At 43.4% G+C, this 20,693-nt stretch overlaps 3 protein-coding genes across 15 annotated transcripts; 1 reads left to right on the forward strand and 2 right to left on the reverse strand.

Annotated features, from left to right (window-relative positions):
* Nucleotides 1-9: 9 nt before the first annotated feature.
* Nucleotides 10-1,178, reverse strand: LOC119514173 (cytochrome c oxidase assembly factor 3 homolog, mitochondrial). 2 transcript variants are annotated; one of them, XM_037809815.1, is made up of 2 exons: nucleotides 925-1,178; nucleotides 10-496 (listed from the first exon to the last, which is right to left on the reverse strand). In XM_037809815.1, exons 1-2 carry the CDS (start codon nucleotides 1,123-1,125, stop codon nucleotides 419-421), a joined length of 279 nt encoding a protein of 92 aa, XP_037665743.1. In that variant the 5' UTR covers nucleotides 1,126-1,178; the 3' UTR covers nucleotides 10-418. The 2 variants fall into 2 exon arrangements, with proteins under 2 accessions (XP_037665743.1, XP_037665742.1); XM_037809814.1 differs by having other exon boundaries at nucleotides 10-525; nucleotides 912-1,170.
* A 165-nt stretch (nucleotides 1,179-1,343) lies between these two features.
* Nucleotides 1,344-11,340, forward strand: CNTD1 (cyclin N-terminal domain containing 1). Of its 6 annotated transcripts, none has more exons than XM_037809797.1 (7): nucleotides 1,344-1,682; nucleotides 4,668-4,743; nucleotides 4,987-5,161; nucleotides 6,047-6,209; nucleotides 6,716-6,860; nucleotides 7,513-7,609; nucleotides 8,168-9,438. In XM_037809797.1, the coding sequence occupies exons 1-7, from the start codon at nucleotides 1,514-1,516 to the stop codon at nucleotides 8,336-8,338; spliced, it is 996 nt and encodes a 331-aa protein (XP_037665725.1). In that variant the 5' UTR covers nucleotides 1,344-1,513; the 3' UTR covers nucleotides 8,339-9,438. The 6 variants fall into 6 exon arrangements, with proteins under 6 accessions (XP_037665725.1, XP_037665726.1, XP_037665727.1 ...); XM_037809801.1 differs by having other exon boundaries at nucleotides 1,621-1,678; XM_037809802.1 differs by lacking the exon at nucleotides 1,344-1,682 and adding an exon at nucleotides 4,099-4,153.
* On the reverse strand, nucleotides 7,705-20,037 carry BECN1 (beclin 1). 7 transcript variants are annotated; one of them, XM_037809785.1, is made up of 14 exons: nucleotides 19,897-20,037; nucleotides 19,512-19,640; nucleotides 17,019-17,086; nucleotides 16,028-16,086; nucleotides 14,711-14,801; nucleotides 14,468-14,604; nucleotides 14,113-14,307; nucleotides 13,080-13,226; nucleotides 12,829-12,933; nucleotides 11,684-11,833; nucleotides 11,103-11,163; nucleotides 10,469-10,611; nucleotides 9,584-9,725; nucleotides 7,709-8,477 (listed from the first exon to the last, which is right to left on the reverse strand). In XM_037809785.1, exons 2-14 carry the CDS (start codon nucleotides 19,636-19,638, stop codon nucleotides 8,409-8,411), a joined length of 1,494 nt encoding a protein of 497 aa, XP_037665713.1. In that variant the 5' UTR covers nucleotides 19,639-19,640; nucleotides 19,897-20,037; the 3' UTR covers nucleotides 7,709-8,408. The 7 variants fall into 7 exon arrangements, with proteins under 7 accessions (XP_037665718.1, XP_037665717.1, XP_037665713.1 ...); XM_037809784.1 differs by having other exon boundaries at nucleotides 7,709-8,483; XM_037809790.1 differs by lacking the exon at nucleotides 11,103-11,163 and having other exon boundaries at nucleotides 7,705-8,477.
* Between the last annotated feature and the right edge of the window lie 656 nt (nucleotides 20,038-20,693).

Here is a 20,693-nt window from a genome sequence, read left to right on the forward strand (position 1 = left end):
TCACTTGGCTCCTGGAGATATGACTCAGTTTATTATTCTCAAGTTGACCTCATCTTTCCCACCTCAGGCTCCAACACTGCCCAGAGCTGCCACCCCCACCCCCATAACAGTTACACCCCTGGGCAAACCACAAAGTCAGAAAGCAAGTGAAAAGCCAGGGTTGCACACCCTTCAAACAAGGAAACAAACTACAAGAAGAGCTCAGTTCATAGCAAACAGTGAGTGTGAGGTGAGCAATGTTCCCTTAAAAGGACCAATAGATGTGTAAGTTCCTGGCTTCTTGGCTCAATCTCCGTCCAAGATTAGTAAGAAGGCCAGCAGTGCTGTGAGTAGGCTTTATTTTCTACTAGGGCCATGTGGCATCATCCATCTTGTGAAGGGGCCCCAGCAGGCAGGAGGTGGGTATTGCCCATTCTGATCAGGGGCCTGCCGACCTTGCCATGGCTCGTGCTCGGGCAGCTTTGGCCTCGTCCTCCAGCTCATCTAGGAAACGCTCCTGGGACACGGAGTAGAAGGTGTAACCATCTGAGGAGGTGGGCTCAGGAAACCACCTGGAATATGTACATTCCCTTTTCCTAGACTTGCTCCATCTGCGCTTGTTACTCGCCCATTCTCCCAAATCAGTGATTCCCGCCCACTGCTCTCTGTTCTTTCCGAGCCTTAACCCCAACTCCGTTACTATTAATGTCATATTAAAAGAGCACGTTATAAATGGTAATTACACACCATTTGATCCACACATGAGATGTGAACCCCATTTTACCCAAATATTAAACGCTTGGGCCAGAGTTGTTCGGTCCAAGTGGCCAAGATTTAACAGCTCAGGCTCTTCGCTGCCCTCTTACATGCTTCTGCTCCCCTCCCCTGGCCCCCATCTCCGCTCTCCCAGAGCCTACAGTCTGGTCGGATACAAATAGCTAGTACCAGGGCCCCGATGCCCAGGCCGGTCACGAGGTTCCGGGTCCGGCGCTGTGGCAGAGTCTTCTGCCACTGGGCTAGCTGCACCTGCCGCATAAATTGCAGCTGCGCAGGAGTCAGTTTTTCCCGAGTCGGATCGATGCGCTGAGCAAAGGGGGCCTTTCCATTTCTAGTATCCAAAGGGTCACCAGCTCCAGACGCCGCCATGTTGCCGCTTTGCCTTTTCCAGTCCGGGGCCGCGGGGCTCCCTGGGAAGTCCTTCGTCGCCGCAAGGAACGCTGGGAGTTGTAGTCCGTGATTCTTGCACCCGGTAGAACTGTGGTTCCCGGCTATGGGTAAAGGGGCGGGGGAGGCGGAAGGCGACTGTGCCTTGTCATTGGCTGACGCGTCCGCGACCGTTGAGGCGGCAAAAGGCTGTGGAGGGCTTGAGGCTGTGGTGGGAAGTTGGGTGGATTTTTCCTCAGACTTGAGGCGAGGACAGGCACATTAGAAGGGAAAGAGGAATCCAGGATGAGACAGAAGACTCTGGAATGAAGTTAAGGGACCGACTTACGGATCCCTTGAGCAGTCTAGGTGCCCAAAAAGGGTTCCAGAAATGAACGGACCCGGGAGGCCGAGAGTGGGCTCCGTCAGTGACTTTCAGTTTGGAGCTGTTGCCACAGAGACGATAGAAGATGCTCTGCTCCACCTGGCCCAGCAGAACGAACAAGCAGTGCAGGAAGCCGCGGGACGGATGGGCAACTTCAGGGAGACCCGGATTGTGGGTGTGGACGCAGGACCTGGGAAGCTGGTTTATGGGGGGAAGTGGGGGGGGGTATCTGTCTTTAAGGCACCGACCTTGAAATTTCCTTTACTTTATTCATTCAAAAAATTTTTTCATTAGCAGCTACTGTATGCCAGGTGCTGGGGATATAATGATGAAAAAGTCCCACCAGCACCCCACCCTTGATTTCTTTAACATGTATAGAGTACTCATTATTGGCATTACCTGGGTTAGAAAGATGAAATAGAGAGATACAGCCCTTCCTTGCTTTCAAACTGTGCAATCTGGTGGGGGGTGGGGTGGGGGGGGAATTAGGACAAATACCCAAATGATTAAGTACAAGTGTGGTGAGATAAGTGACATAAAAGACTTTTATGGGGACTGAAAGGAGTGATGGGGTGAGATGGGGGTAGGGAGAATTAAGGGAATTCTCCAAGAATCATGGCCTTTGAAGTAGCTCTTGAAGGAAGGATGACATTTTGACTGGTGAGGGGTGTGTGTGTGAGGTGTGTGTGTGCCAGCATTTCTTCCAAAAGGGGATAGCATGGGTAAAGCTGTGAAGGTAAGGAAGCTTAGGGTGACTGTGTGTACAATGTAGTTCAGGTTGACCAGAGCATGTGGAAGAGTAATTGTAATTAAGATCAGGAATTTACTTTGGGGAATTCCATGTGGGACTTTGAATGACAAAGTGAGGAGTTTATTCTTGGTTTAATAGGAAAAAAAAAAAAAAGACATTGAAAGTTTTTGAATAAGGGAGCTATATGAAGATAACCTTTGCTTTAAAAAAAATTATTTGGGTTGTGATGTAAAGTATGAATTGGACTAGAGACAGATGGGGGTAGATAGACCATGGAGTCCGTGTCAGTGGTCTAGGTAACATGGCAGAAGGAATGACAAGGGAGGATAGATTTAAAATATTTCGGAGGTAAAATCTAGAGTTCTGCGATGGATGATTAAGAAGTGAAGAAGGCAAAGATGACTATGCCAAAGGGTTGAGCCTCAGAGACTGGGAGTATAGTGGTGCCATTAACAGAAACACAAACACACACACGTTAAAAAAAATGAAATAGGAGGAAACTTGACTTTTGTTTGGGAAAGATAATAGCCTTGTTTTTGGATCTACCGAGTTTAAGGTGCTGGCAGAACATCTAGAGGAAGGTTTCTGGCAGGCTGTTTAAAAACTAGGTCAGGAAAGAGGTCAGAACTAGGGATAAAGGTTTAGGAATCACTTCTATAATGATATGTTGAAACCATGGCAGAGGGTGAACTTCTAGAGGGAGAAAAAAGAAACAAGTCAAGGACAGTTTCTTGGGTTCAGGGAATTGTAGTAGGAATAAGAGTCATGTTGGAAATAAAAGGAATGTTTGGGCAGTAGGAACAGAACCAAGGGATCTCTGGAAGCCAAAAGGAGTTTCAGGAAGGATGATGATTGGTAGTTTCAGATGCCTCTGGGATATCACAGGAATGAGGACTGCAAAAATGCCATGATATTTAACAATTCGGGCATATTTGCTGACCTTTGAGACAATCATTTCAGCAAGTTGAAAAAGGTGCAAGCCAAATTGCAGAAAATTAGGACTGAACGATGAGGAAGCAGCAGGTATAGACTAGGCTTTTAAGAAATTTAAGGAGAGAGCTGGAACCCTAGTTTCAGAGGGTAGAAGGGGAGGGTCTTTTAGTTAATAATAGACCTGAGCAGGTTTATAAGCAGAGGAGGTGGAGCTAGTGGTGAGGGAGAGGTGTAACCTCATCGATTCCACCTAACCCAAGCTCAGTTTTGGCAAATTAAAGTGGAAAATAGAAACAATTGCCCAGATAATTTAGACCCAAACCAAAACAAACCAAGAAGTACACACCCACCCACAAAGACCAAAACAAAGAAATAAAGCCTGAACTTCAGCAAATAAAAGAACTGGCTAATAACATGCAATTATGTAGCCTAGGGTATTTTGCTGAGTTTGCTTAAAATAATTCTATTCTTCATTAGACATTGCTAGCAGAGCTGTGGTCTCTGTAACAAGTAGCTTGTTGAACTGACTTGCGCTTGCTTGACATTTTTTATAGCTTTTTTCCTAAGAAAGTCAGATTTTCTCTGAAGACACATGGTTGACTACATGTAATTCTTTGCTGGTCAATGCTAAAAGTTGCTAGGTCTTGAGGAGCTTTCCTTGTTGAGAACTGACATTTATCCTTATTTCTACCCTCTAATGATGCTGCAAGCTAAATAGAAATTCTATGTGGGGCTATTCTCTCAAAGAGAAACAGAGGTGGCCTAAAATCTTACCTAGGTATCTTCCCTTTCCATCTTCCCAATAACTTTTTTTTCCCCAAGTTGGGCTATGTTCCCTGATTTAGGGGATGTTTCTTCAAAACAAGCCACTCCACAGTAACAAACTTGCTCCCACGGAGAGGCTCAGCTGTCACAGATTTACCCAATAGACTGACGGTGGAGAGATGGTGTGCAGCTGTAAGGTGAATTGTGTTTGTAAAGCAATGGGAGTTCTCCATAGGGTGGTTATTAAAAAAACAGTGCCGTAAAGAATATTGAAGCTCTGGGAGGGACCTATCTGTTCCTGCCAACATTCCATTGAAAACAGAATATTGGGATTAGATTTTTCATCCCTCTAAGAGTCTCCCTTGAACCTGGGGGTTCTCAGCATGGTGTAGAGGCCAACTAGACCAGCTGGGTATATTTGCATGTAACTGGCCAAATCTTTTATCAGCTGAGACCCACAGGAAGGCTCAAGGGTCACTGAGGGGGCTTGGTAAACCCTTGGCTTTGGCACTCAGTCAGCTCCGTTTTCATGCCTCTGATGTCTGTTTTGGCAGCAAAGGGAACTAAACTCAGCTTTGGTTGTTTCAGTATCATCTTTCTCACCTCCTGACCCTCTTCCCTTGGTCCCATCATGGCTTTTACACAATGCCAAGAGTTCACAGAGTGGTTTTGGTTGCCTCTGAATTAGGCTCTTCTTTCCTGTTTTGGCAGAGTTTATTTTTCTCCTGGCTGAACAATGGTGTCTGGAGAAATCTGTGAGCTACCAGGCTGTAGAAATCCTAGAAAGGTAAATCCCTGAGCAAAAGTACCTCTCAGAATGGCTAATGTACCCAAATCTTTAAAAAAGTACTAGCTACCCCTTATCTGGAAGCCTGGTTTTGCACTCTTTCTGTTTCACTTGCAATTGTAAATTTCTTGGCCAGCAATCAATCAATATTGGAGAGGATAAGATGAAGCAGAATTTGAAGCACAGACTTCTAATGGTTGTGTGATTGTGGATTGTTTACTCTCACTTTCTTTTTCCTTACAGGTTTATGGTTAAGCAGGCAGAGAACATCTGCAGGCAAGCCACACTTCAGCTGAGAAATAATGAGAAAACAGAGCCTCAGAATTGGAGGGCTCTGAAAGAGCAGCTTTGCAACAAGTTTACCCTGCATCTTGTATCATGTGTTCAGCTGGCTAGCAAACTTTCCTTCCACTACAAAGTAAGGTGCTGGGGTTGTTCATGGGTACCTGGGTGTTAGGAAGAAACTAGCTCATCCAAAAGTGGCTGTGAGAAACCTACTCCTAAGTGAGGTGATACTACTCATGTGGAAATTCCAGAGTGCAACCGTGCTTCCTAAGTACACCTCCTAAACACACACATACAGTCACACAGAGGTAGTTATTAAATAGCCTGAAGTACAGTTCCCGAAGTATAATTGCTGGACAAATGCCATCATTCTTACAGGTCACCTTTCCTCCCCTTGGGCTCAAGGACAGTTTACATAAAATGCCTGAATTGCCAACATACCTGTCAACATTAAAGGCAAACTGTTACAATTGTAAAAGATAAAATGTCTCCACATCACTACCTGATGCCTGTACAGTAAAATGGAATTCCCTTTAAAAATATTATCTTTTATGGCCAGATGCTGCACTAGGTTCCCTGGCTATGACAGTAAAAATACTGTTTGTGCTCTCAAGGAATTTGTTGTCTAAAATGGGAGAAGACAAACAGGTGAATTGTGAAAAAGTACTCTGATGAATGTAAATACAGAGGGCTATGAATGTACCTTATCAGCCTTGGAGAAAGGAAGTGTTTTTAGAGAAAATAACTTCTTGAAGGGGTGGGGTGGTGGGGAGATGGGTTGGTCCCAAGGAAAAGGGAGATTTAGGGAAAGCAGCGACAGAAGAATGGGAGGAAAGGAAAGGTAACCCAGGTACATGGAGCAGCTTGGAGAGGGAAAGCATGATGGCACTGAGGAATTACAAGTAACTGTAGGGGGGAATTATCAAGAGAGAAGACAACTGGAGGCATGGGCTGGATTATGAAGGACTTTATATACTATACCAAGATGTATGACCTTTTTTTTTTTTTCTTTGCTCAGATAATCAGCAACATTACAGTCCTGAATTTCCTCCAGGCTCTAGGGTATCTATACACTAAAGAAGAACTGCTGGAGTCAGAGCTTGATGTTTTGAAGTCCCTGAATTTCCAAATCAATCTGCCCACTCCCTTGGCATATGTGGAGATGCTCCTGGAGGTTTTAGGTACTTTATTAAGTGTGTCAGGGAATGTGGATTGGAGTCTTCCATAAAAGGCAATAAAAATTGTGCCCAGGGGCTGTTAGGGGACAGTGGGCAGAACCTGCCAATGCGGAGTAGCAGGAAGCCCCAATGGTGTCTCTGGATGTTTGAAGAAGGTGTTGCTTTCGACACTTGTCAGGGAATGAGATTCAGAGGTCTCAGCAGCTGGCTTCTACTTGGAATCACTAGATAGTCCCTTAAATTCAGGATCAAAGAGTTGATTTTATAGAGAGGCCCAGGATAAGAGGGAAACAAACAATTATGATTAAATTGAATATATACTGTAGATGAGACTTCTCTACCTCTCCCTTTGTCCTTTCAAATTGGCCTCCAGCCAAACAGGTTTCTTATAGAACACAGCACATAGAACAGAAAGCACATGAGCAGCTTAACAGCTTTACATCACCTGACAACTGTAGTTATGATCGGAGACCAACTTAATGCTCTTCTCACACCCATACTCTATCTAGGATACAATGGCTGTTTGGTCCCAGCCACACAGCTGCACTCAACCTGCCTGACACTGCTTGACCTGGTGTATCTTCTGCATGAACCCATATATGAGAGCCTGCTGAGGGCTTCAATTGAGAACTCCACACCCAGTCAGCTGCAAGGGTAAGGCAACTGCTACAGGGTAGGCTCCTTCCAGAAACGGGGAATGGTGGACAGACCACAAAAACTTGGGGAATGGAATTACCCTGGTTAGGCATCTAGTTCAGAGATAATTCACAGTTACCTGGTTCTTATTAACTTCCAGTGTGTAGCTTTGATGCAGATGACTGAGCCAAATCAGCAAAACTTAAAAAGGCTGTTACTTTTAAATTTAATTTACTTCAAGTTATTAACATATATATTCTTCCCCAGCGCTTTCTTTATAGCTGCTTGTGACTTGAGATGACTGGATTGCTTTAATAGCCACGTAGGGAAAAGGCCCCATCACAGTGTTGTAACTTGCACAAGTGTTTTGATTACTGTAAAGTTAGACTGATAAAAAGCCTCACAATTACATTTGTTAGGGAGACAGATGGAACAACAAAAGGCCTATAAAGCATTCAGACAGGAGGGAGGCTTACATTTTAATCCCAGTTTACTTGGTGGGGGGATGGGGGAGAAGGGGGGCTAATTAGCTATGATTTGATCATTTCCTTCCATGTCTAAAAAATCCATGATCAACCGAAACAATTCATAATTTAAGTCCCATGACCCTAGGATTTGAAAGATCAAGTCTCATTCTAGCTCCAAATTTAATATGGTTTTAATCCTTCAGGGAAAAGTTTATTTCAGTGAAGGAAGACTTCATGCTCTTGGCAGTAGGAATCATTGCAGCAAGTGCTTTCATCCGAAACCATGAGTGTTGGAGCCAGGTATGCACCATTGAGCAGGACCAGCTTGGTCAGATTTCAGTTAATAGAAAGCATTCCTCAATCAGTTAAAGGGAAAATAGAGGACAACCCACAGAAATAAAATGCCAAGACCCAGGATTAGGATGAATGAACAGGATCTGGGAGGAGAAAAACTAGGGTAGGACTGAAAAGTTCTCCAGTTTTCCTCTTATGAAGTGAAATTGGAAATGGAGGTCCAAGTTCAGCTATTTCCCTTTACGATGATGACTTGTTATTATGTTAAAGTCCAGTAAGTATGCCCTCCCAAATAGAGAAAATATCAAGGCCCAAATATCCCTCTCATATTTCATGGAACTTATCTCCAGCAGAAGGAAATGTCCAGTCCAATGTTTCCATGCTAACAATATCAAGGCAAATGTATCCTAATGTAGTTTTGCTGTGGGCAAACAGTGGAATCTGGATTTAATCTTCCCTGTAAATTCAGAAAAACTAATAAAAAATTACATTTGGCTTGAGAGACCATTCCAAGCAACATGTTGAGATTATTTATTAATAAGAAATCTGTCTCTATTTCTGAAGGTTGTGGGGCATTTGCAGAGCATCACTGGCATTGCTTTGGAGAGCATTGCTGAGTTCTCTTATGCAATCCTGACTCACAGCGTGGGAGCTAACACTCCAGGGCAACAGCAGCCTGCTCCTCCCCACCTGGCAGCCAGAGCTCTGAGGGCTGCTGCGTCCTCCAACACATGAGGCAGGATGAATCCGCCAAATATAAACAGACTTCCATCACTGCACGCATCCCTCCCCTTGTTTACGTTCACTACTCAGGGTACAAAAGCTCCAAGAATCTTTTGAACTGTAGTTTATGTTCCAATTCAGGCTTATTTTTCTGTATCAGAGAAAGAGTTAAGGTGGACAAGCATGTAGTTTTTGTTGTACCAGAATGAAAATATCTGAGAGTTGGGAGGAGACAGAATATTAGTGAAGTTGGTTCATTTCATTTTATAAGATATTTATGGCTTTTCTTTAACTGTTAATTTCATTAAGAGAGAACATCAGACATAGAGATTAGTATTAAGCAAGGGCTCAAAAACCCAGACCATCTGGGTGACCTAGACTGAGCATCAGGAGGGGACCTTTATTTTCCTTTAAAGTTAGTTTAACATCTCCGTTCTGTTATTGAAATTTACACAAATAGGGCTTCCTCTGTAGCTGCCTATTTTCACTAGAGTTTTGTTTTTAAACAAAAACTAAAACAAACCCTCTCTAAACATGTTTCAACAGAATTTCCACGTAGCTGCACTTGTACTCAGCTCTCCCAGAATATAAAGTACTTTATTTTAGTTAAAGAAAAACCCAAGAATGCACTTCTTGGCAGTTATCAGACTGCAGCAAATATTTTATTACAAATAATTAAATCTCTCCATAATGACTCAAACAGTATCAGACACCATCTCATATCTCTAACACAGAGCAGAGTAGGCGTTCAATACTAGAGTCGAGAAGTGTTAAGTTTCAAGCTTCTGATCATATCACGTGGTGACCAGGCAAAGCTTATATGTCATTTTCCCACATTTTCCAACTGTTGTGTCTCACACATCTCACTCATCCCAGTGGAGACAAAAGTTTGTTTTTCATACTGTAAATGCAGGAAGTTGAAAGAGATAAAGTCCAGTGAAAACACATTGATTTCAATTCAACTCTTAGTTAAAAAACAAACTTAAACTCGTTGTTTTGAGGGAAAGGAGGGAGAGGAAGGCACGGGACTAAGAGTCACAACCATGACATGGCATGTTGTACCTCTGGAAACGACTTATATTATGATATTTTAAATAAAGTGTTTTTTGTTTTTTTTTTGTACTGTAAACATGTGCTGTTTAATATTACCCGAATTTAATTTAAAACACTTTTTTTTTTGCAAACAAAATTTAAAGCCTGTAAGACAAACATTTACCTAAAGAGAAAAAGTCATTTGTTATAAAACTGTGAGGATACCCAAGCAAGACCCCACTTAAGATTCGTCAGCATGAACTTGAGAGCTTTTGTCCACTGTTCCTCAGAGTTAAACTGGGTTTTGATGGAATAGGAGCCGCCACTGCCTCCTGTGTCTTCAATCTTGCCTTTCTCCACATCCATCCTGCAGATGAGCAAGCAGAGCTCATTAGTAACTGAGAGCTGAGGTAAGTCAGTTCAGGCAAATGGGCAGGAACTAGATCACGGGACCGTTCACGTCATTTTATCTATTAAAGAACTCTTGGCGAGGAATGGTAGTGTATTTTGGATTTGCTTGAAAGCCAAAAATCAAGAGGCTGCCACAAGAGCCTCATTGTCATTGCAGAGTACAGGGATAGGACACACACCCAAAGAGATGAGGAGACTGGAGCAAGGGGTGAGTGAGGGTTACAGTACTCCTCACTGTTTTCTCCAGGCATCCCTGAGCTCATGAGGAGAGCAAAGAGGCAAAAGAAAGGAAATGCTTTGTTTTGGGGTGACAGAAACAACTCAGCCTTATTCCCTTGAACTAAGGTTTTCATCTATTACTGGGCTCCTACAAAATTTGACCAAAGAAAGCATCCCTGTATATTTCCAGGGGCTTCAGGAAAACCCCCCTGGAAACTGGAGAGCAAGCATGCTTGAGCTCTATGACAGTAAAGTCCCTAAAACCATCTAAAACAAACATTCTTTCTCTCCAGGAACCAGGTGGTCACAATTTTCCCACTTGCAGTGTTGGATTGGTCTTTGCCGATCAGCATCAAGTGATTTTGCACCATTTTCTAACTTTCCCACTCTCCACTATGTTTTGCTTCCATTCATATCGCCCCTTCAATTTTGCTCAATTTGGTTCTACTATAGGTTCATTCAGCTTTGGGGGATACTGACCTGTAAGGAAGACAAAAACGCGTTTCACCTTTCTCAACTTCTTCCTTGAATTGCTGCACACAGTCCAAGAAAGCCACCATTGCATGATCAAACTTGTTGTCCCAGAAAAAGCGCAACCCCCCAGAACAGTATAATGGCAGCTCCTGCCCAAGAAGAGAGAAGTGGCTATGGATGTGGCACCAAAACAGACTACCACAGATTGTTCCCAATTCTATCATCTCTCAAGTCACATTTTGTCAGTACTCCACTGGAAACAAGAACTGTGGTTGGATTCTATTTTCCATAACTTGAAAAACTGCAATAACTTTGGGCAAATAACAATGCACCTGGGACTATTTTGCCACCAGTGGAAATGTTCAAAATATCTACGTCGTGGAGATCCCTTCCCATCCTAGCACACACAGCCTCTCCTGATCTGCTTACATCCCTTCTTGAAAAACTGCAAAAACTGAATTTTTCTCTAGAGGCTCCAAAGAGCTAGTCTTGAATTCACTAGAGACATTGGCTCTTTAGGAGAATGTAAAAAATACATTGTCTAAGAAATAAATAATGCCAATATCAAATCTAAACCAGCCAATTTGTTAGGAGGCATAAAAACTGTATATTCCAGTGAAAATGGAGCTTCTCAGAGTACCTTGGATTTGTCTGTCAGAGACTCCAGATAGGAATGGTTTCCATAGGGAACAAGTCGATACCTAAAATGCAGATGCAGACAGAGATGGATACAGGACTCCAGTATCCAGTGACTACTGGAAAGTTATAATCCAGTGATTTTCAGTCTTTATTCTATCCAAGAACCTCTTTTATTATTCCTACTGCTCTCTCCCACCATCACAATGTTTCAAAAGATTTTGTTTACCAAACAAACATTATCATACAATTGCCTGAGGGGGGGGCGTGGTGGCTTTCATTCAGAGATGTATGTCTTAGATTAGATTCAATAAACAAAAACTGAAAATAGCTCGAGGAACACTAAGGTCCTAGAGACCCGAGTTTGGGAACCAACACCTATGGTCATGTAGCACAGTGTTTGCTTGATCAGCAGAAAGAGTCCTGTGGGGAAGGGAGGGCAAAATCAGAAGCAGACACAGTCTCACAGAAAACTCCCAGTCTGCTGGGGGCAAGGGCTCCTGACAAAGTGGAAAGTAGTACCACGTTGGAGATACAGATTCTATCAAAGACACACCACACCCAGGAAAGGGCTACATTTCCTACCTCTGAAATTTCAGACCCATCTTATTGGCCAGGGCATGAAGCAGCAACACTGTCTGGCCCCAAGCAGCATTAATCTCATTCCACTCTACAGGAACACTGGGAAGGCGACCCAGTCTGAAGTTATTGATCGTGCCAAATTGTCCACTGTGCCTATAGTGGAAGACAGAAGGGGAGGGAAAAATACAGAGAGAACTTACAACTGCAACTTTTGGGATTCGCTGTTCTTACTCAAAACCAGACATAAATCTCTCTTCTTATCTTCAGATTCACACATCCAAGCTCTACTTAGCACTTTAAATACATATCTAAAACCTGAGTCATCATCTTTCCCCTTACTGCTCAGATGCCAAAGCAGAAACTTGACTGTCATCCCTGAATCTTCCATTACTCCCCAAATCACCAACCTCTGCTGATTTTACCTCTTAAATCTCTTAAACCTGTCAATGTCACTACCTATCTTTTACAGTTTAGATTCCTAATAACAAGTCTCCTTACCAACAATATTGCCCCTTCCCCCAAGTCACTTCCCACTTGTAGGTAAAACTATCATTCATAGATGCAAAGGTAATTATGTCACTTCTCTGCCTAAAGTGCTTCAGTGGCTTCCACTATCTTTTGGATAAAGTTCAAAACCCTTAACGAGGCCTACAAGACCCTTTAAGATCTGGTAACTCACCAGTTTCATATCCTGTCCCTCTCCCCTTTTGCACTCAATCTCCAGTTACAATAAGCTCCTTTCAGTTCTCTGAATTCACCACTCCCTCTTTCCTGTTTCTTATGCACATGATGTTCTCTCTGCCAGGAACAATCCCCTCCTTTTCAGACTTCTTCAGGTCTCGGCTTAGACATCAACTTCCGCTAGGGAAAAATTTTCCATGTGGCTTCCCCAAATTGGGTAAAGTGCTGTTCTGTGTTCCCACAGCATCCTGGGCTTACTATTATCACAGTGTATTACAACTGCCTATTACCTGTCCCTCTCTTCCATGAGATTACGAACAACTAGATGGCAGACTGCAAATTCTCTGCTGTTACCTCCTAGTGCTTAGCACAGTGCCTACCACACAGAAGCTCAACAGACATTAGTTAAATGGATAAACATCAAATGAGTTAATACATGAATGACCCTGGGGATAAGAAATCAGTACCAGGCAGATGACCAGCTATTGAGGTGGATGGATGGCTCAGGCTGTTCCCTTTCCTTGGAGGAGTGGATGTCCCCAAGCTCCAGAATTCCAATTCCCTGTTTGTGCCTATCCCATTACAAGAAATGAAAGAAACCCAGATGACATACAGTCCCTATTTTGTGGGGAAATGGACTCCCCAGCTTAATGGGCAACAGCTCAAGTCCAGCTATGTAGCACTTCCCCAACACTCTTCACACTCCAGCCCTCATTACCAGATGTGGAAGGTCGCATTAAAGACGTTGGTTTTCTTAAGCTTGTCCAGTTGCATCTGGGCATAACGCATCTGGTTTTCTACACTCTTCAGCTCATCATCCAGCTCCAGCTGTTGTCGTTTAAATTCACTGTATTCCCTCTGATACCTGTGAGCAGCCAAGGTGGCCAATGAAGACTCTCAGTTATGGGGCTGAAGTTTCCCTTTCCCACCCCTCTGAATGATTTATTCTAGTCATGACGGTTCTTCTAGTTACAGTATCTTTTATATTTGGCATAGATCCCAATCAGAGGAGCATGCAGGCCCCAGTCCTTGTGCCTGGGAGGGACAGAAATGTCTCAAATTCCAGCTGCCCAAATGCAAAAAGGTGAAGGAAACAGGACTCTTCCAAATTGGGACAAAGCACCTCTTGTATTTCTGATCTTTTCCAGAAGTGAGGTGGGTGGGTTAAGTGTGGCTTCTTCCACGAATTAGCTGTAACTTACCTTCTATAACTTCACTTCTACGTGATTCATTGTCCTTTAGATAGTATACACTACTCCAACAGAACTTGTTACACTACTCTGTCAAAAAATTAACTTTTTCCTTCTGTCCTTCACTTGCTCAACTAAAGGGTGGATGCTGTGTCTCCTCCACAAGACAGAAGGTTCTCTCAGGTCAAGAACACTAATGAAATTTGTGATCTGGGTGGGAACTACTGTAGGCTAATATCCTCAACTTTCCAGATGAGGATACTGGATTTAGTGGCTGACTTATTCAAATGAGCCCAGTTCCCTACAGGACAGTCTCTACTAGAGCCCTGGCCTCTCCACTCTATTTAGCCTACTCGCATTCACTTAATCATGCTGACTCTTCATAAACAACCCTCCCAATAAACCTCTAGAAACAGGACCTAGAGATAACATGTAGGATCCGGAGCAGATATACTGCTGAATGACAGCTGACTGCAGCTTACAAACTAATCACACACATTTAGCTGAAGCCATTTCCTCTTCTTAAGGACTTGTAGATAGAACAACAGGGTGGTCACTCACTGAGCTTCCTCCTGATCCAGTCTCTCAGCCTCAGCCTGGACCTTCTCGAGATTTTCTGCCACTATCTCGCGGTTCTTTTCTACGTCTTCCAACTCCTGTATCAACCTCTCCTCCTCCAGGGCCAGCTCCTTTAGCTCCATCTGCAGCTGTTCACTATCATCCTCATTCATTTGCTCTAAGATCTCCAAACAGCGTCTGCCAAGGACACAGGCAGAGAGTACTTACCAGAGGGAACCTGCTTTTCTGTTTGCCTGAGTGGAACATAGCTGCTGAGTGAGGGCCACCTGGTCTCAGGGCAGTAACAGCTCTAAGATCCAGGTCTCGGTTTCTGGGCCCTGGCTCTGGAGGCACTCACTTGTAGTTCTGACACTCGTTTTCAGTGACGTTGAGCTGGGTGTCCAGCTGGTCTAAAAGAGTATCTGTGCATTCCTCACACAGTGGGTGATCCACATCTGTCTGGCCCGACATGATATCAAAAAGGTCCCCAGTGACCTGTAAGTGTGAGAGAGTCAGGGAAGGACTTCCCCTGTGCTACCTGCCGAACTTACCCCTCCACCAGCCAGGCCCATTGCTTGACACTGAAATGAAACAGACTTGCCTTCAGTCTTCGGCTGAGGTTCTCCATGGTGCCGCCATCTGATGCCTCCCCAATCAGAGTGAAGCTGTTGGCACTTTCTGTAGACATCATCCTGCAGACAGTCCCCCGCCCATGGGCCACATGAGGGAGCAGAGAGGCCTCTTCCACCTACTGCTGTACCAGTGGCAGAGACTCTCAAACACTGGCTGAGGGGCCTCAAGGCATATACCCACTCCTAGTCTGACTAAGCTCCCCAGGGTACCCCTCTCCCAAGGGAATGCCATGCTGGCCTTCCACAGGGGCACTCAGCATGAAGGCTGGCCTGGACAGTCTAAGGAGGGAGAAGGGACAGCAAAAAATGATGTGTGTGTGTCTAAGGTAGAAAAGGAAGGAGAATCAGGAAAGACCATATTAAAAAGATATTATACCCCTGACCAGCAATCTTTACCTGCCTCAGTGAGAACTAAGGACCTGAACATTAACAAAATTTGCTGGTTTAAAACTTTTCAGGAGCCCATCACTTTTTTTTTTTTGACTTTTTTGTAATATTCATTTTATTGAGATATATTCACATACCACGCAGTCATACAAAACAAATCGTACATTCAGTTGTTCACAGTACCATTACATAGTTGTACATTCATCACCAAAATCAATCCCTGACACCCTCATTACCACACACACAAAAATAACCAGAATAATAATTAAAGTGAAAAAGAGCAACTAAAGTAAAAAAGAACACCGGGCACCCTTGTCTGTTTGTTTGTTGTTTGTTTGTTTGTTTCCTTCCCCCACCTTTCCACTCATCCATCCACAAACTAGACAAAGGGGAGTGTGATCCCCATGGGCTCCCCAATCCCACTGTCCCCCCTCATAAACCACATTTTTATACAATTGTCTTCAAGATTCATGGGTTCTGGGTTGTAGTTTGATAGTTTCAGGTGTCTACCACCAGCTACCCCAATTCATTAGAACCTAAAAAGGTTTGTCTATGTTGTGCACAAGAGTGCCCACCAGAGTGACCTCTTGGCTCCTTTTGGAATCTCTCTGCCACTGAAGCTTATTTCACCATCACTTCTTTTAATCAATCACTCCCTCAACTTTTCTCAATTTTTTCATTAGTAGAGCTATTGTCTCTCTCTACTGTGTAAATGGCTACAGGAAAAAAACAATACTGGATGGTGATGGGCCAGGAAGAGGGAGAACATCTTTCTGGAAGAGCTAAAAGACTAGGTGATGATGCAGCTCCATCACCTGTCTCCAGATTTCAATTCTTGGGTTCAACTAAAATTCTACTGGCCTTTGGCAAGGGATAGGGGGCTGAGAAGTAGTAGGCACCTGGCTGGGGGGATGAATTTGCGAGAGACACCATCCTGGCGAGTTTCAATAAATGGCTCCTGGGAAGGAAAAAAGGGGGCATTAGAGTTCTGGCAGCTTAGAGGTGGAGTCTAATTCCCAAACAGCCTCAGAGCTATTTGGCTATATCCTTGATTACCACAAGACTTGAAAAACCACAGAGACTTAAGAAATGGGTATTCTCTAGCCAAACCTTAGATACATGCATTAAGAAAGGACCTGTGGTAAAGACAACCCCAAGTCCCATTTGATGTTTTTGTGGGAAAGAACATTATTTCCTAACTATGTGATATTCTATTATGGTTAACTTTACATTTTCTCAATATTTAACAGTCAAGGGTAAGGGAGACAAAGCCCTAAATCATGAAATAAGGAAAAAGCCAGATCAGACTGCAATGAAGTTTCCCATAGCACAGAACAGAGTAGGTAATTTATAGGTTCACAACTTCTGACATCTATCTTTGGCACTGAAAACTGTCACCGATGTTATTGTTTTATATGCACTTTAAAAACGATGTGTTCTCTGACACTGACAATCCTTTCTGATGGGGGTGATCACATTATCCAAACTCAGATACTTTTAAGAATGGAGGAGAATGGATATTAATAATCGGCTAGGACAATAGACGTAAACCAGGAATGCCCTGGAAGGAAGACCTGGCACACTGATCATCCCATCTCCAACCTAAGAGGGCTTATAGTTCTGTTCCATATAAAAAAGAGCATCTCCCAACATTTTTGAATGGATGCCTCATTCAGTTTAACCCTGTGACCTAAAGTGCACTTCCATGATCCACGGCAGCCTGATCAAGTGGAATGGCTCTTGTTAGCCAAAAACTCCAAAAGTCTGAGGGCCCTATGAGCACCAAGTATCCTACAGAAGCTCCTCCTACATTCCTACATTTTCATAGCAAGTCCCCCACTTAGAATATTTATGTTTTGGGGAGGAGAGAAGAGAGGACAATTTTATTACCTCTCCTGAGTTAGCCTCTTCTTCCTGGGTCTCTCCTGGCTTCGCCTGGGCAGTTGCAAGTAGTGGAGCTAAGGGCAAGGAAAATATCAAGTTAGAAACAGTCTTATCCAAGCAGGGAGCTTATGAAAGTATGGGAAAAGAATGTGACCCATGTTTATCACCACGCCTACCTCCGACTTTCTTAAAAGTACCATTTATACAAAGAAGAATCTCTTCTTCCTCCCTAGTTTCCCCCATTAAATTAGTTTAAGGATGTGTTTAAATTTTTTATGGCATCATAATGGTATCATGATTATGTTTTTAAAAAGTCTTTATCTTTTAACAATACTTACTGAAATACCTATGGTATTTATATGTTTAGGAGTTGCTTTAAAATAATTCTGTGGTGGAGGGATGATTAGGGTTTGCAGAGGAAACATGACTGGTTAAGAGTTGATAATTGTTGAAGCTAAGTGATAGGTACGTGGGGTTCATTATATTCTTCAAAATTTTCCATAATAAGTTACATTTCCTGTCCCCCAGAATGAAAGGGAAGGAACATGAGGGAACTTTCTGGGGAGAGGAAACCATTCTACATTACAATGATCTGGGTTACGTGGGTTGTACCTGTTTGTAAAAATGTACAGCTTAACGTTTAGGAGAGGCTAAACCTGCTTATAATTGTGCCTAAGAGTCTCCCCTGAGTACCTCTTTGTTGCTCAGATGTGGCCCTCTCTCTCTCTGTAACTAAGCCACCTCGACAGGTGAACTCACTGCCCTCCCCCACTACATGGATCTGACTCCCATGGGATCTCATCTCCCTGGCAATGCAGGATATGACCCCCAAGGATGAATCTGGACCCAACATCATGGGATTGAGAACATCTTCTTGACCAAAAGGGGGATGAGAAATGAAGCAAAGTAAAATTTCAGTGGCTGAGAGATTCCAAATGGAGTCAAGAGGTCACTCGGGTGGGCACTCTTACACACTACATAGGTTTTAACATACTGGAACACATTTTTAGGTTTTAATGTACTGAAATAGCTAGAAGTAAATACCTGAAACTATCAAACTGCAACCCAGTATCCTTGACTCTTGAAGACGATTGTATGAAGATGTAGCTTACAAGGGATGACAGTGTGATTGTGAAAGCCCTGTGGATCACACTCTCTTTATCCAGTACATGGATGGATAAGTAGAAAAATGGGGACAAAAAAAAAAAACCTAAATGAAAAAAAGGGTGGGGGTGGGGGATGATTTGGGTGTTTTTTTTTACTTTTATTTTTTATTCTTATTTTTACTTTTTCTGGTATAAGGAAAATGTTAAAAAAATAGACTGGGATGATGAATGCACAACTATATAATAATACTGTGAACAGGTGACTGTACACCACGGATGATTGCATATGTGAGTATATCTCAATAAAACTGAATTTTAAAAAAATGTACAGCTTAAGATTTGAACATTTCAATGCATGAAAATTTACCTTTAAAGAAAGTGTAAAAAATAATAATTGAGCGGGGAATAGGAAATGAGTGGAGGTATAGATAACACAAGACTAGTAGAATGTTGCTAATTGTTGAAACTAGATGACGGATTCAAGGGAGTTCATTATGCTTTTCTCTTAACTTTATATGTTTGAAAATAATCATAATAAAAAGTTAACAATATATATTAAAAGTTAATTTCCCTCAAACAAGAGAAATCAGGTGATAATAGCTAACATTTACCAAATACCATTTGCCAAGCATATTACTAAGTATTTACGTGCTTTGTCATACCTGATCTTTAAAACCACCTTTTGATGTAGGTGTCCCCATCTTACAGATAAAGAAACCAAGACTTAGAGAAGTGAAGTAATTTGCAAAAAATGACTCAGCTAGTAAATGAGAGAGTCAGAATTTAAACCCAAGCAGGCAACTCCAGAACCATGAGCTTATCAACTGCCTATTCAGTCTTCTTTTGTCCCCCCTTCTAATATAATCTCACTTCTTGTTCTTCTTGGGATTTTGGAGTCATATATTAATAGATTTGAGACACTGTTGCTTCACTTACCAGCCACTGGGCCTTGGGTAAGTCAGTTAACTTCTCTGTGCCTCAACTCCTCATCTGTAAACTTATGATAAAGATGGTACTACTCAACAGGGGATGTTGGAGGGATTAAAAGAAGTAATGCATGTAATGCACTTCATATATGGTAAGTCCTCAACAACTGTCATTTATTATTATATATGGAATATGTATTTAGGAAAGAAATATTATTCTTTGACACAGCCGGAGTAGAAAAATAAGGAACTTTCTTTGCTATAGAAAGCCCTCAGAAGCACAGAATGTCAGAACTCCTTCATTTTCCCAATGAGAAAACAGGAGGCCAGAGAGGTGAAGTGAACTTTCCTAGGCTCACACGGCGAGTCTAAGGCAGACGACACAGACAAGCATCCTAAGGCCTACATTTCCAAAGCTGCCCACTTTGCACCATCTTGACTACCCTGATTCCAAGGGTCTCGCTGACCTGTGAGCTCCTGGATGGTGACACGGTCCAGGATCTTGAAGCTCGTGTCCAGTTTCAGGGGCTGGCTGCAGCGCTGGCAAACAAAGCTCACCTGCATGGTGCTGCTGGACGTCTTAGACCCCTCCATCCCTGCGGCGATGGAGAGGAGGCTTTGTTAGGGAAAACCCGTGCACTTGAACCCTCAGCCTTGGATTCCCATTTGTCTTGGTGGTGGTGGTAAAGGGGAAATTTTTCGCGGTTCCCACTAGGAGCAGTATGATACCAGGCAGACCTGCTTCCGGCCCAAAGCAGTTTAGAGCTCGGGGGCAGAGAGGGATTGCAATAGGGGCAGTCACGATTCCCAAGCTCCCTTCTCAGGTCCCGGCCCAGCCCCGACGCTCTTCACCTTGGGGCCCGGAGCCCGCCACCCAGGTCCGGTCTATCGCGGGGGAACCGCGGCTTGGGGTCTGCTCCGGAGCGAGGCCTCCAGAACTCCCATCTCCCTGTTTTCAGCTACTTCCTGGTCCGCCAGGGGAAGACTTCCGCACGGGACCGGACATGACATCACCAAAGCTACGCGCGCTGGGGCGGTCTTGTCTGGTCCCCTGGCAGACAGGACAGCCAGCAGCCCCCAGAGGCTGAACTTGGAAGTACAGCGGGCTCCCCGGGCGGAGACGCAAAGGTTGGAAGGAGGTGGAAAGAGTCGGGGGAGAAGAGGAAACTCCGCTGCTCTGTAATTCAGGCCTTTCTCAGGGTCGCTCCGGAGTGGAGTCACTTTAATTCTTTTTGCAGTAACAGTTTTAAAAATTTCTCCTTAGGAGAGCCGGGCTATCTTCCAAACACCCCCGAGGGAGTGGTAGACACGCTGGGAGGGGAGGGTGAGGAGGTAAGGTTTATTGTGTTTTATTTTCATTTTTAAAAATTCAGTTATTAATTAGGAAAGGTTGAGGACTCCAAGATATTGAAACTTATTATAAGGTTATAAAGCTAAAACATTTTGGTTCTGGTGCAGAAATAGACATATCAGTGGAACACAATAGAATTTTAAAATAGACTCAGTATAAGAAGGGGTTTAGTATGTGATAAAAGTGGTATTTCAAATCATGGGGGAAATGACCTATTTAATAATGATGAGCGGAGCCAAACAGCCTTGTAGATAGTGATGACCTGAATCTTCTACTTCACTTTTTACACCAAAAGAAG

The sequence above is a fragment of the Choloepus didactylus genome, chromosome 18 (assembly GCF_015220235.1).
Source record: "Choloepus didactylus isolate mChoDid1 chromosome 18, mChoDid1.pri, whole genome shotgun sequence".
In the NCBI taxonomy this organism is placed as follows: domain Eukaryota; kingdom Metazoa; phylum Chordata; class Mammalia; order Pilosa; family Megalonychidae; genus Choloepus; species Choloepus didactylus.